This window comes from Centroberyx affinis, unplaced genomic scaffold (genome assembly GCF_046629955.1).
Source record: "Centroberyx affinis isolate AG114_WGS23_722 - 3 ecotype Tasmania unplaced genomic scaffold, CSIRO-AGI_Caff_v1 ptg003077l_1, whole genome shotgun sequence".
In the NCBI taxonomy this organism is placed as follows: domain Eukaryota; kingdom Metazoa; phylum Chordata; class Actinopteri; order Beryciformes; family Berycidae; genus Centroberyx; species Centroberyx affinis.
In genome coordinates this window covers 41,099-54,429 of record NW_027281160.1, presented here as the reverse complement: position 1 = coordinate 54,429, position 13,331 = coordinate 41,099, and the positions used below count along the sequence as shown (strand labels likewise).

General features: G+C 49.5%; 1 protein-coding gene across 1 annotated transcript; it reads right to left on the bottom strand.

Moving 5' to 3' along the window:
* Positions 1-680: 680 nt before the first annotated feature.
* On the bottom strand, positions 681-12,657 carry LOC139659375 (zinc finger homeobox protein 3-like). The gene is made up of 11 exons (XM_071537625.1): positions 11,013-12,657; positions 10,344-10,879; positions 9,937-10,150; positions 9,164-9,271; positions 8,888-9,024; positions 8,554-8,664; positions 6,769-6,937; positions 3,646-6,600; positions 1,754-3,612; positions 945-1,640; positions 681-797 (listed from the first exon to the last, which is right to left on the bottom strand). The coding sequence occupies exons 1-11, from the start codon at positions 12,655-12,657 to the stop codon at positions 681-683; spliced, it is 8,547 nt and encodes a 2,848-aa protein (XP_071393726.1).
* Positions 12,658-13,331: the final 674 nt, after the last annotated feature.

Genomic DNA, 13,331 nt, shown 5'->3' with positions numbered 1-13,331 from the left:
GAGCTTTGGAATCTGAGTCAGTCTTTACAAAAGCTCTTTGCGAATACCTCAGTCCATTTCAAGGATATTATTCTGTTTTTTTTCCTCTTCTTCCACTGTTAACTGCTTTGTTTTTCTTCAAGTTTATCTTTTGGAGTTCTCTATTTACACTAAAATCTCTTTGACAATTTCTTTTCCAGCCTAGTAGAGGCTGGCACTACATGCTACACAGCTAGTCGACTAGCACTGTCTGTTGGAGGGCCCATTGAGAGTCTGTCATGCAGACTGAGAGGTAGACTGCAGGTCTAGCTGGGCAGTGAGGTCACATACTTGGAGAATGCTCTTTGGCCTCTGTGGCATCCGGTTGGTTTTATCAAGATGGCGTTTGGTTGTAGTAGGGTGTCTGACGGGACAGGGAGAAGGAGCTCTAGTAGGCAGGGGAGGACAGGCCAGGAAAGAGATAAAGAACAGTATGGAAGGAGGAAAGCTGTAGTAGACAGGACTTGGTTTGGCCTCTCTCCTATTTTGAGTTGAGAGAGCTTCTCTTTGGGCCACTGTGGCTCTGCATCTTTGGGGTGTTCATGTTACAGGTTTGGCAGCAAAGTGAACAAGGTATAGGTTTAGAGGAGGACAGGAGGTATAGTACGGGGGGGTTGGTGAGAACATAGTAGAAGGAAGCAAAGGGATCCTAGTCGGCCTCTCTAAGCTCTGTCTCTCTCCCCTGCCCCAGTGGTCAGCTCGGCCTGCTCCCTCTCTGCAGAGTCAGAGCTCAGGCTCCTGGCCCTCTTCTCCTTGGCTCTGGCATTCTGGAACCACACCTACAGAGGAGATTTGCATGAATAAATATGAAGTATACTCCTTGAAGGCACATTTTTCTGATGATTGTTTTAATCTATCTGTAATACACGCAGATCAAACATTTTATTTAGCCTTGAATATTTGCAGCATTTACAATGAAACCCTACCTGCACCACTCGGTGAGGCAGTCCCAGCTCCTGGCCCAGGGCCTCACACTCTTGTCTGTTGGGTGTACGGTGGCTCCTGTAAAAGTCTCTGAGCTGGAGCACCTGGAAGTGGCTCATCTGTGTCCGTTGGCGCTGCTGTTGCTGATGATGATGGTGCTGATGATGATGGTGCTGCCTCTGAGTTTGTGTCTCGCCCCATTCAGAGCTTGGACCCCCAGAGCCCTCGGGACTAAGAGACACTTGGTCAGCCATAGTGGAGCCCTCTTCACATGGGTACTCCTCCTCCTCTTCCTCATAGTCCTCTTCCTCCTCTGGGTTGTTAAGATCAGTGGCTGAAGAGTCAGAGGTTATAGATGGCTTCACAAGTAGCTCCTTGTTGCTGATGACAAAGCCAGGGGATAGGGTTGGGATAGGGTTGGAGGAGACAGATGGGCCTGGCCTGTCCATGAGAGAGGACATAACCATGTGCCCCATCTGACCATTGGATCCATTACTCATGGACAAGTTGTAGCCTGCTCTTTCAGCCTCTGCCCAATGACGGGACCTCATGTGGGCATCCAGAGCACTCTTCACCTTGAAGAGAGCCCTGCAGAATGGGCAACGCAGGTGGTTTAGACCCAAGCTGAAACTGGTTCCTGGCCCCATTGACCGGAATTGTCCTTTTCTCTCTCTGGCTCGTGTGTTCTGAAACCAGACCTGTGAAAGAAAAAACATTATGTTGCCAAGGCTTAGATACACAATCACATAGGATTCTGTGTGCTTTTTATGTCTCATTCGCTCACACACACACACAAACATCCATTAAGTACCTGAACCACACGTCTCTTGAGGCCCACATCGCGTGCAATGCTTTCCAGGACTCCTCTGGTGGGGTTGGAGTCCAAGCTGTAGCGCTGGTACAAAACCTCCAGCTGTTCTGGGGTGATGGTGGTTCTCTGGCGCTTATCCCTCCGATGCTCATCCTCAACCTCTCTCCCACCCCCTGGGGCTTCACAGCTGGTCTCTGACATAAGCTTTGAACTCTGCTTCAAGGAGGACAAGGAACTTTGAGAGAGGCTGGTGAGGGTGTTGCTTGTGTGATCGGACAGTGTGTTTTTAAGTTGTATGCTGTTTATGTGTGGAATCATGGGATGTGTCGGGGTAGGGTGCATCTGGGACATAGCGCCTGAGAGCAGTTGGCTGGCCATCAAGGTGTGGTTGGGGTGGAGCATCATATAAGGCATGGTTCGCTCTGTGAAGCCAGAGTGGAGGAGTTGGACCTGGGACTGGGTTGCCAGGAGGTGCCTGGTCTGATGCTCCTGCCACAGCTGGAACGAAGGCAGGGACATGGGGCAGAGAGAGCACTGGAACTGGGCCTGGGTTTGGGGTTGGAGTTGGTTCTGTAGCTGGGTTTCAGTGGACAGGCCAGAGGTGGCATCAGGCAGCAGAGGATGGCTTGTTTCAGACTCTGGAGCAGAGGGGAGGTTGGGTGGAGTGTGAGTATGAGGAGTATGAAGCTTTTCTTCAGCTGAAGCAGAAGGAGGGCTGTGTGTGTGTCCCTGGCTGGACTGAGATGTAGACAGGGTGGTGGCTACTGTTTTTTGAGAAGACGAGGAAGAGCTAGGCTGCGGTTTCTCTGGGGATCTTTTTGGCTGCAGCTGGGGCTCAGGTTGGGGAGAGGACAGTATCTGCATGGCTTCAACAGTTTCCTTACTCTGGCTATCTGAGTCTGGAATTCCATTTTGAGTTTGAACAAGGGCCTGGCACTTGTTGGCTTGAGCTGAGGTCTCACCATCTTCTTGCTTTTTACTAACAGAGTTTGGCTCACCTTTGAGTGGGACATGCTCATTCTCTGTCCAGTGAGGTGGAGAATCTAGAACAGGTGAGTCAGGGTGGGTGTAGTACTCATAGGTCAAATCCATGGAATTTTCATTCTGACGGTCACTTTGCCCTTCATCACCACAGTCATCATCCTCATTATCATCATCATCATTCTTGTAATGGCCATTTCTCTGCCTCTGAATGCTGTCAAGCTGGTTCTTCCCCTCTACTCCATCTTCCATCCCTCTATCTTGATGTTTACGGGCTCTCTGTCTGGCGTTTTGGAACCATACAACAATGACTCGGTTAGGGAGGGACAGCAGAGCAGACAACCTGTCATATTCTTCCTCTCTGGGGTAGGGAGTGGCCTCAAACACCCCCTGCAGACTCTCCAGCTGTTGCTCAGTGAAGCGAGTACGGGAGGAGCGACGGCCTCTATGGGGCTCTCCTCTAAGGAGGCCTGCTCTCTGCGGCTGTGGGGAGTGGTTGGCTGGGAGGCCTGGGGACAGTGACGATGGGGCATCTGTCAGAAGCTGGGTTTGTGCTACTTCTTCTCTGGACTCCTCCAGGGCTGTGGTGGGGGGGTTATTAAAATTGTATGGGGAATCCTTGTCTCGCTGGCGCTCCTTAAACAGGGTGTTGCGGAACCAGTGTTTGATGACTTTGTGAGGCAGACCAGACAGAGCAGACATCTTGTTGACCTCTTCGTCACTGGGGAGGCTGTTAATATCAAAGTGTTGCCGCAGAACACTCAGTTGCTCCTCAGAGATACGTGTCCGTGCTCTCTTACTCTGCTGTTGTTCAAGCAATGTAGGGCTACCTTGGGGTTGTTGTCCTAGTAGTACAGGGCTGGGCTGTGATGGTTGACCTAGCAACGCAGGATTGAGCTGTGGTGGCTGGCCTAGCAAAGCTGGGCTGAGCTGGGGTTGTTGGGCTAACAATGCTGGGCTAAGCTGGGGTTGTTGCCCTAGCAAAGCTGGGCTAAGTTGAGATTGGTAGAGTTTTGCCAGGTCACTGGTCACCGCAGACTCCAACCAGGGTTGGGACTGGAGAGCCACAGACTGCATCATAACAGGAGAGAGGAGAGGCAACTCCATGGGAAAAGAGATGGGCGGTAGGGGGAGCTTAGGTAAAGACAGTGGGGGTATGGGAAGTTGGGGCAAGGAAAGAGGGAGCATAGGTAGTTTAGGTAAGGAAAGAGTTATGGCCTTAGCCTGGGATGTAGTTTGGGAAGTGGCTGAAGCAGAGGTGCTTGAAGTGGGCCCCTCCTGTTGCGGAAATATTTGTGGTTGAGAAGGAGACGGAGGGGAAAGTGCAGGGACAGTTGGTGTTAGGTCAGTTGTTGAAGCAGACATTTTGGTTATGGGATCTGAATCTGAGGGGACAGGTGACGGTGGGAGGGTTTTAACTTGGGTCTTAACTGGTTCTGGCGCTGGTTCCAGTTCTGGAGCTGGATCTGCAGCTTGGGTGGCCGCAGTTGAAGTCTCCCCAGACTTAGGCTGTGTGAGAGGGTACACCCGGTCATATTGCAGCCTGTATTCTCTGGAAAACCTATCCAGCGCAGTAGTGGGAAACAGCAGCCTGTGAATGTACTCTTGGTGGCTCTTCAAAATCAAGGCATCTGAAAAAAACTTACCACAGTCTCTACACTTTTCTCCTCCTCTACAGCATCCCTTCTCTCTGTTTGCTGACTCCTCATGTTTGTTCTGCTTTTTCTCTTGTAGCCCCCTTTCCATATCTCCATTCACTTCTCCTTCTCCTTGCCTGTTCTCCTCCTTCAATCTTTCCACCTTTCCATCCTGTAGTTCCCTAAACCCATCTCTCTCCTCCTCTGAGCACAACCCCATCTCTCTGATACCAGAGCTCCCTTGTCCCTCTGGTGTCATTTGGGTTGCTATCTTTAGCTGGTGTCTCTGTCTACTTTGTATATATTGGAGCGCCAACTCATGGCCATAACTCTGCAGCAGGGCTCTGAGAGGCTCCCCATTCACAGCAGCATAGGGCACTCTGGGAGGAGGGCACTCCAATCCAACAAGGTTAAGGGAGGAGCCATCAGTTTCCTCCTTTTGCTTCTCAGTTTTAACAATAGGGACAGTGGTTTCTTCTTTCTCTTCTTTGAGACTAGAAGTGCTGTGTTCTCTCTCTGTCTGGTTCATGGAGGAGCCACTGCAGCCTGCCTCAACCTTGGCCTCACATTGTACATGATCATTTGGTTGGGTTACTGCTGAGTTTGAACTGTGTCTCTGGGTGTGTTCTTTCTCTATTTGAGGCGGGGACTCTCTTGTAGCCTCTATCTTAAGGTGTTCTGTTGAGATTGAGTAGGCAGAGTCTAACTGGCTAAGTTCTGGGCTCCTAACAGTTAACTCTGGGTTAAGCTTCATGTCTCCAGAGAGGTAAAAGGGCAGGAGAAGTTGCTGTTGCAGGGAGAGCAAGTTGTCTGGTGCCAGAGAGAAGTGTTGCTTTAGGAGATTCTCTGGCCCTAAGGGAAGGTGCTGTAGCAGTGCTGGATTAAAGAGCTGGGACTGGAGCAGGGCTGTGTGCTGTTGTAACTGGCCCTGGGCCTGCGCCTGGGCCTGGGCTAACTGCTGCTGTTGCATTAGCATCAGTTGGTTTCTTGATGCTATCAGCTCTGCCACTCTCCTTTTAGCCTGCTGGCTGTCGGCCTGGCCAGGGAGGGTTGGCTGGGCCTCAGCCACTGAGCTGGGGCCTAATAAAGAATAGGTGGAGGGGCTTACTAAGTCTGGCCTCTTGGTGAAAGTCAGACTCTTGGAAGTCTCCTCTCTGGTGGTAGCAGCCTGAGTTGAAATAGTGGGAGTTGACACTGGAGCAGCTATACTAGAGGCTGGGGTCTGTGGTGCCGGGTTCTGGGCAGCGCGAGCTCTAGTCTGGTGGAGGACAGAGCGAAGATGTATGTCCAGTGTGGAGCTCTGGCTGTAGCCCACTCCACACAGTCGGCAGCGGTAGGGTCTGGGATCAGGGCCACGGGGAGCCTCAGGGGCAGCAAGGCCTGGGCCAGAGTCCTGCAGGGCTCGTCGGGCCCGGTGGAGATGAGAGACAGAATTGTAGTGGACCAGAAGAATGGTTTTCTGAGTAAAGGACTCAGAACATATGGTGCATTTATAGGGCCGAGATGGGTCCAGATAACGGTCCATGGTGGGGTTGGAGCCCTTTTTGACATGAAAACTGGAACTTGGTTCTGATCCAGTCTCCTCCTGTGGCCCTCTCTCTGGCTCCATTAAGTCCTCCTCAACCCCATCAACTTCACCTACCATATCCTTCTCTTCAATCTTCCCTTCCTCTCTTTGTTCCTCCTTTTCCTCTATCCCCAGTGCTTCTTCTTCCTCCATCTCTTCATCCTCACCCTCTCCTGCTTCTTGACCCACTTGAGGTGACAAGCTAATGTCTTGCTGAACTGAACTCAGACTCTGATCCAGGTTTGTCTGGATGGTATGAGGCAGTAAGAGTGTATTCTGCCCCTGTGTGTGTTCCAGCTGTGAGTGTGTGTTTTGCATGTGTCTCTGCAAAGCCTCCTGACTGCGACAGCGTCTGGAGCAGAGGGGGCACTCTGTCGCCGCCCTCATGGCATGGTACTGCCAGTGGAGCTGGAGCTTCTCCTGAGTGGGGAACGCCAGGCTGCACCTGCTGCAACGGAACCGGTAACCATGGCGATCAGAGGGGGGAGGAGGGTCGCTGGGTGGGGAGGTGGGTGGGGAGGAGGGAGGGATCTGCGTGGGGGACTGAGGAGCCAGCCTGCCATTGGAAGGGTGAGTGGTAGTGTCTTCCAGGGGTGGGGTGAGTAGAGCTGTGACATCTTTGGGTGCGGCTACATCTCCCTCAGTATTCTCCTCCGACATGCCTGCAACATGCACACAAAAGTGAGCATGAATTTGAAAAAATATTTCACATTTATACTAAGCAAAGAGTCAGTTGTACTACAGTCTACGTGCCAACGAGACAAGGAACATATTTTGTGCTTTTAACAAATCTGACATACATGTTTTAACATGTATGGTTTTACGCTAACCTTTGTTTTTCTGTGAATCAATTGTGGCAAGGGAATCAGCAGGGTGGGAACCATTTGTATTGTTATTCTTATTATTTTTATTTTTATGAGAGTTATCTGTGTGAGAGTCAGTCTCCGTCTGTTGTTCCGTCTCATGATGAGGCTCGGGTTGCTCCATGGATGGTGTCACCTGGAAGAAAGAAACAACGCAATGGTCTGTCAGTTTTGGTCATTCTTGATCATAACTGCCAATTAGACTCAATGTTAATTTCCCCATCTGGAATGAATAAATACTGAATGTTACCCTATTTTCTTAATCCAATATTATGAATAAAATGTTTAATTGAACAGTATAATAGCAAGCAAATAGCAAGATGTATGAATAGGGATTGCCTGCACTCTCTGTCCTAATATCATAAAACATTTAATTGTGTGAATATGTAAGTGTATAGCTATATCTTACACCTGCCTGTACAGCAGTGTATGCAGCTCAGCACATATATTTGGTGGGAACTGTACATGGTGGAGATATGTGGGTCTGCCCTTCAGCTCCAACGACACCCTCTAACATGCCCCGAGGGTTTAATAAAACTTTACTGAGCTGAATAATGAATTTATTTAAAATCATTCTTCATATAGAAAACCCCCATCTCCACAGCTCCAAGCACTGAGAGCAAATACTATATCTGTGTGAGCAGCTAGCTAGCCTAAGGAAAGGACGGACAGCTAAAGATGAGATTTACATGACAAGAGTTTTCTCTGCGTAACAGCTTCATAAGAGAGAGAGAAGAACAACGACACACGCACGCACACACACACACACACACACACACACACACACACACACAGACACACTGCAGAGAAAACTGAAGGTCAGGCTTAATCTAGAGAGCGTAATTGGAAAGCAAGGTACATAATGGCCATCATCACCTCAGTCTGAATTAATGAACCTCAATTACTATCAGAGAGAGTGAGGGAGGGAGGGGGTAGGAGGGAGGGAGGGAGGTGGGTGGTGGGGGGGTAAGGGGTGTAGAATATGAAAAAGAGAGAGAGACAGAGTGGGGAGAGGGAGGGAGTGAGGAAGTAAGGGGCTATGAACAAAAAAAGAGAAACTGCTTCGGAGCGAGAGAGAGAGGAAGGGAGGGGTAACGCATAAGAAATTGAGAGAGAGCTTGGGAGAGACAGAAAGGGAGGGGTATGAACAAGAAAGGGAGCGAGAGAGGGGCAGGGAAAGAGATTGCAGCAATAGGAATGATAGGAGTAGCTGGAGGGGGGGAAGGGAGGGGCAGCAGAGGGGAGAAAGGGTGAAAAGCAGTCAGTGAAGTGGAGGCAAAGAGAGCGAGAGACAAAGGCCACTTAGCATACGGGCCAGGGAGATGGAGGATGGTGATGTGGATAGATGACCAGTCTTTGTTAGTTGGAGAGACACAGTAAAAAGCATGGGGGCCCCTTTTTAGCTTGACTGCACTTCTGGTAATAGAGGGCTACTTAAACATGCATTATAGAAGCACTGGCTTTTCCCTCACTCACTCAGTCAAACCCTCTCTCTTCCTCTCCAAAAGACACACGTACACATACACACAGATACACAGCATGCACGGCTGCATCAAAGATGATAGCGGGGAGCTACTTAAACATGCATTAAAAAAAAAGCGCTGCCTTTCTCTCTGGTGCCTTCTTAATGGAATTGTCTCCCTACATTTCACTCTCCCCCATCCCCCATCGCTTTGGCTTCTCATTTTCTCTCGCTTTCTGACTAACGCACATACAACAAATACACGCATGCATGCAAACATATATACTTACTGTGCTGATGAGCTTGTCTACACAGTCCTGGGCCACACTGTGCAGGTGTGTAAGATGCTGTCTAAGGTGTGTGTATGGGAGTTTAACCTGGCACAAGGGGCAATGGACAGTCTAAAAGAAGAGAGGCCAGTTAGAAAAATGTTTGAAAATTAAATTGTTAAACAGAAGGCAGAAGAGTGTGTGTGTGTGTGTGATTGTGGGACCACATATGCACCTGACAGACCTTGAAATTTATGATTGCATCTTTATTGTTTTGTGTCCTTTATTATCCTTAATATTTCTTATATTCATGTAGATCTTAATAAGTGTTTCAAAGTGTATGTAAGGTGCTCACCTGCTGGTTCTCGTTTTGCTGGTGTATTCTGGGGCGTTTGGGTGAGAGGGAGTTCTCCATTTCCTCACATCCAGAGGATGGACGCTTGACTGGGGGCAGAGAGTCCCTCTTTTCCTTCTCCTCCCCACTAGTTTCTTCTGCAAGGAAAATTTTGAGATGTATATTATGATTAAGTATACTAGAATTTACATATACTATTAGTATTTTGTAGAATGTGATGGTTTAAAGGAGGAGTGGAAATCTGAATTGTATTTTTGCATGTAGAAGCAGCTCTACCTGTCTCCTCAGAAATCTGCTTCACCCCCAAGTTACTTGTGTCTTTGGTTTGGTCCAAAGGACCAGTGGTGATCTCACTGGAAGTTTCCATATCCTCACTGAACTCTCCTGGGGAGGGGACAAGACAAATAATTATGTCATACACAGTAGTACATATGTCCTCAGAAACTATCATGCTAATTGTAGTTTCTAGTATTCTCTAGATAGTACCCTTCAAAAAGACCAATGTATTTGAATCACACTTCACCCCTCTTGCTTGCCTCTATACACTATTGATCAGGTATTGATTCTCCATTAGATTCCCCTCAGAGGTGGAGTGGAGTTAATATGGACTTACAACACATCAGTTCACCTCAATAAGTCTTAATCCACACAGAGACAGAACACAGAACAGACATAATTTACAAGAGTTGAGCTACTCATTTTAGGTCTTAATCAGGCAGTTCACACACTTCATACGATTTAAATTCATTCATGTATTTTGCACAGATTGCAGACTGGCTTACACCTCCCCCTCCTTCTCCAAGGGATTGTATTGGTTCATTGATTAGCAGGTGCTAGTTAGCTGTTGTCGGGGGTGATTGGGGATGTAACAAGGATGTGTATTGACTAATCAATTTACCTGATCAATATCTGAGCAACAGCCATTATTCATTTTCTCTCTTTTCATCTTAATCCCCTGTCCTCTCACCGATGTCCAACACATGCACATGCAGGCGTTCTCCCTCAAATGCACTCATGCACTTAACACAATTCATACACAACTCTCTCACCTGTGACACCGTCAGGGCTTTTCCTGATGGTAAAAATGGCTGCCAGCTCCTCTCCTCCCATTGGCTGTAGCTGTAGTAGCCCCTCCCTCTGCTGATGAGTTGGAGTTTGACTGTGTTTCAGCAGTTGGAGTTTAGATGAGGAGGAGTGGTTGCACAGGAGACAGTGGAACAGCCATGAGCCTCCGTCAACCTCACCATCATACTGCTGCAGGAACTAAAGACATGGGATGGAAAAGGAGACAGAGCATGAAAACTCATATTATCGTTGGACAACATGGTTCACATTTTGGAAGCAATTTAAAAATATACTAGTATGGTTATCATGATTCAGTAAATGCATGCTTGCAGGTCCTACCAGGAAGGGATTATGGCTAAGAATATGTCTGAGTGTGTGTTTGTGTACTGACTCTGTAGACCCGGACGCTGGCCTCATGGTGTGAATTGAGGGAGTGTCCTCGGAGCTTCTCCAGACTGCTGGTCACATAGTCACACAGGTTGCACCTCAGCTGGACGGGGTTGCCCTTAGCAATGAGGGCGGCCCCCTCCTGACCCCTGTCTCCGCCCTCCTGGAGGTGAGCAGCAAGCTGGTACCGGGTGCGGTGTCTGTCTGTCTGGCAGTGCAGGGAGAAGTTAGCCCTCAGTGGAGTGGTGTAGCCACACAGCCTGCAGTGGCAGCCTCCGGCGACCAAGGAGCACCACTCCGACTGGGGCAGGGAGCGAGGGGCGTTCAGGTGCTGCTCCACAGACTCCAGGCTGTCAGAGGAAAAGCAGGAGCAGACAAGGCATTGGAAGACACCCAGGGAGAGGGGTCCAGTGGGGGACAGAGATGGGACAGGAGGGGGAGAGGGGGAGGGGGAGGGAGAGGGAGTCAGTGTAGATCCAAGGGTGCCTGGTTGTTCTGGGACTTGACTGGTCAGGCGCATGTTCAAGGAGAGCTCACCACCTAGAGGACAGACACACAGAGAAAACTCCTGAGCATTTGCAATTCAAATCCCATTTTCAAACATTCACAATGGTAAGAATGGTAAGCTGTGTGAAGAGTCTAAATTAGTGATTCAGTGTGATGCACTTCTCACCTGCGTTTTGTAGGTGTTTAAGCTGGGGGGTGAGACTCCTGCAGTGGGACAGATAATAACCTCTCTGGAGCCGCAGCATGTTGTGTGTGTGTTTCTCGCTGGTGGTGTGTATGCGCAGGTTGCGGGCAATGCTGGTCTCATAGTCGCACACATCACACCGCCACCGCTTACCAAGAGAGTGAGTGTGTGCAGGTGGTGTGAGCTTGGCGGGCTGGGTAGTAGGCGTGTGAATAGGGAGTGGGAGTTTGTATGCCTGCTCGTCCACGGTGTGACCATTGGAGGAGCTGCCGTTGTGGGCGTGCGCAGTGTGAGAAGTGTGTATGTGACCGTTGGAGTGCCCCCCATTTTGAACGTTGTTAAGGTGTTTATCCGACTGCATGTGTATGCTGAGGTTGCCTTTCGATGAGGTAGCATAGTCACACACCTCACAGCGGTAGGGCTTGTAACCACAGGCATAGGTCTCACCACGGGCCAAGCGAGGGTGGGCCTTCCCCGAACTGCAATACCCACACACACCTCTTGTTGCACCGCCACACACACACTTTCCCCCAGAGCCGCCACACACACACTGGCCTCCCGTCTCTGGATGTTTCTCTTTCATGTGGACTTGCAATGTATGCTGAGACTTATAGTGCCAGTTGCACTTGGGGCATTTGAGCGTCTTGCAGGAATTGCGTGAGTGCATTATGGTCATGTGACTAGTCAGTGAATTAGGAGAGAGGTCTTGGTTGAGGTTTTTAAGGACAGCTTCCTTCTGTTCTCCTTCTTTGTCTCTCTCGTCATCCACTTCTGTCTCTAGCTGGCTGTCGTTTGGTTCTGGAGCTTTGGCACCATCTCCATTGGTAATGGAAGAGTGAGGAACCCCTGCTGACCCATCATCCTCAGCGGGTGTACAGGCAGGCTCAGTACCCGCCAGTGGAAAAGCCAGGGCAGACTGCTGGGATTTAAAGCTCTGAGGAAACCCAGAAATCCAGCCCCGATCTCCCTTAATGTCTTTTACCTCTGTCTCGCTCAGCAGGGCGGAAGAAGAGGAAGGACAAGTGAAGTGCTTTGGAGAGGTGGAAGGAGTGGGGGAGGGCTTTGGAGAGGCGGTTATTTTGCTGTCGAGTGTGCCACTGGCCATTGCAGTGCTGGAAGAAGAGCTGTGCTGGCTCTGTTGAGGTAATAAAGAACATTTGGATTTGGTTTGGCTTTGGTTTGAGATGGCCTCCTCCTCTTCCTTCTCCTCTCCGTCGCTGCTGCTGAGGGCTGCTGGGAGGCCCCCTGTAAATGACGCCTCTCCCACACCTGCGTACACCTCCTCTTCTTCCTTCCCTTGCCCTAACAAATATCCCTCCCCGTCATCTTCCTTCATCCCCTGCTTTTGACACCCTCTGTTCCCCTGCAAATGTCCGCCTCCTTCTTTCCCCTCTCCTCCCCGGGTCTCTTCTCTGGCCTGGGACCCCTCTGCCCCCTCCTCCTCGTCCCGCTGAGGCAGGGTCAGGGGCTCTTTGGCAGGGGCCGCGGCTGAGGTATGAGAGGATGACCCCTGCTTAGGAATGACCGCCAGGGTCAGGAGAGGAAGAGATAAAGCCTGGGGGCTGAGGTCAGCATCTCTCTCCTCTCCTCCCCCTCCATCCCCTCCTCCTCCCTCACCGCTGTCCATACCAGAGGCTACAGCAGCCACACATTACTACCCCACCTGTGAGTGAGAGAGAGAGAGAGAGAGAGAGAGAGAGAAGAAGAGAGCAAGGCAGACAGAGAGGAGAAAGAAGAGAAAAATGAAATACATGAGTCAAGTAAATAATATTGCATAACAGTGGAGGCCATTGATTAGAGTCCCTGGATAGCATCTGTTCAATACCACCTTCACAGCGCACAATACAGAGCCTAGTTACTCAGGGGTTAGCGTTAGCCCTTAATGGGAAAATCAATAGTATGAGCGCTAAACTAGGTAGAGGAATGCGGGTAAAGGCTACGCGGGAGGTCTATAATATTCCTCAAGGGATAGGATTATATAAAGAACTGAACGCTTCTAAGCTAAAGGGCTTCAACTAAATTGCCACACTGAGATAAAAAGGATAGAAGAACCGTTTTAAAGCCAGTGTATCAGTGTGTTCATCTTTTGCTGCACATCAGTGCAGAGATGTTATGAGAGTCAAAGGGATCTCTGTTTAGCGCAAACTGTATGTGCCATTTTTTAACAACACAGAGTGCAAATGAATTACACACCATGAACACACACATACATACAAACACCAAAGCAATACTGTGTATGAAACCATTAATCCCTTTTTGCAATATGATGAAACTTTATAAACCATATAATATATGGAGAAC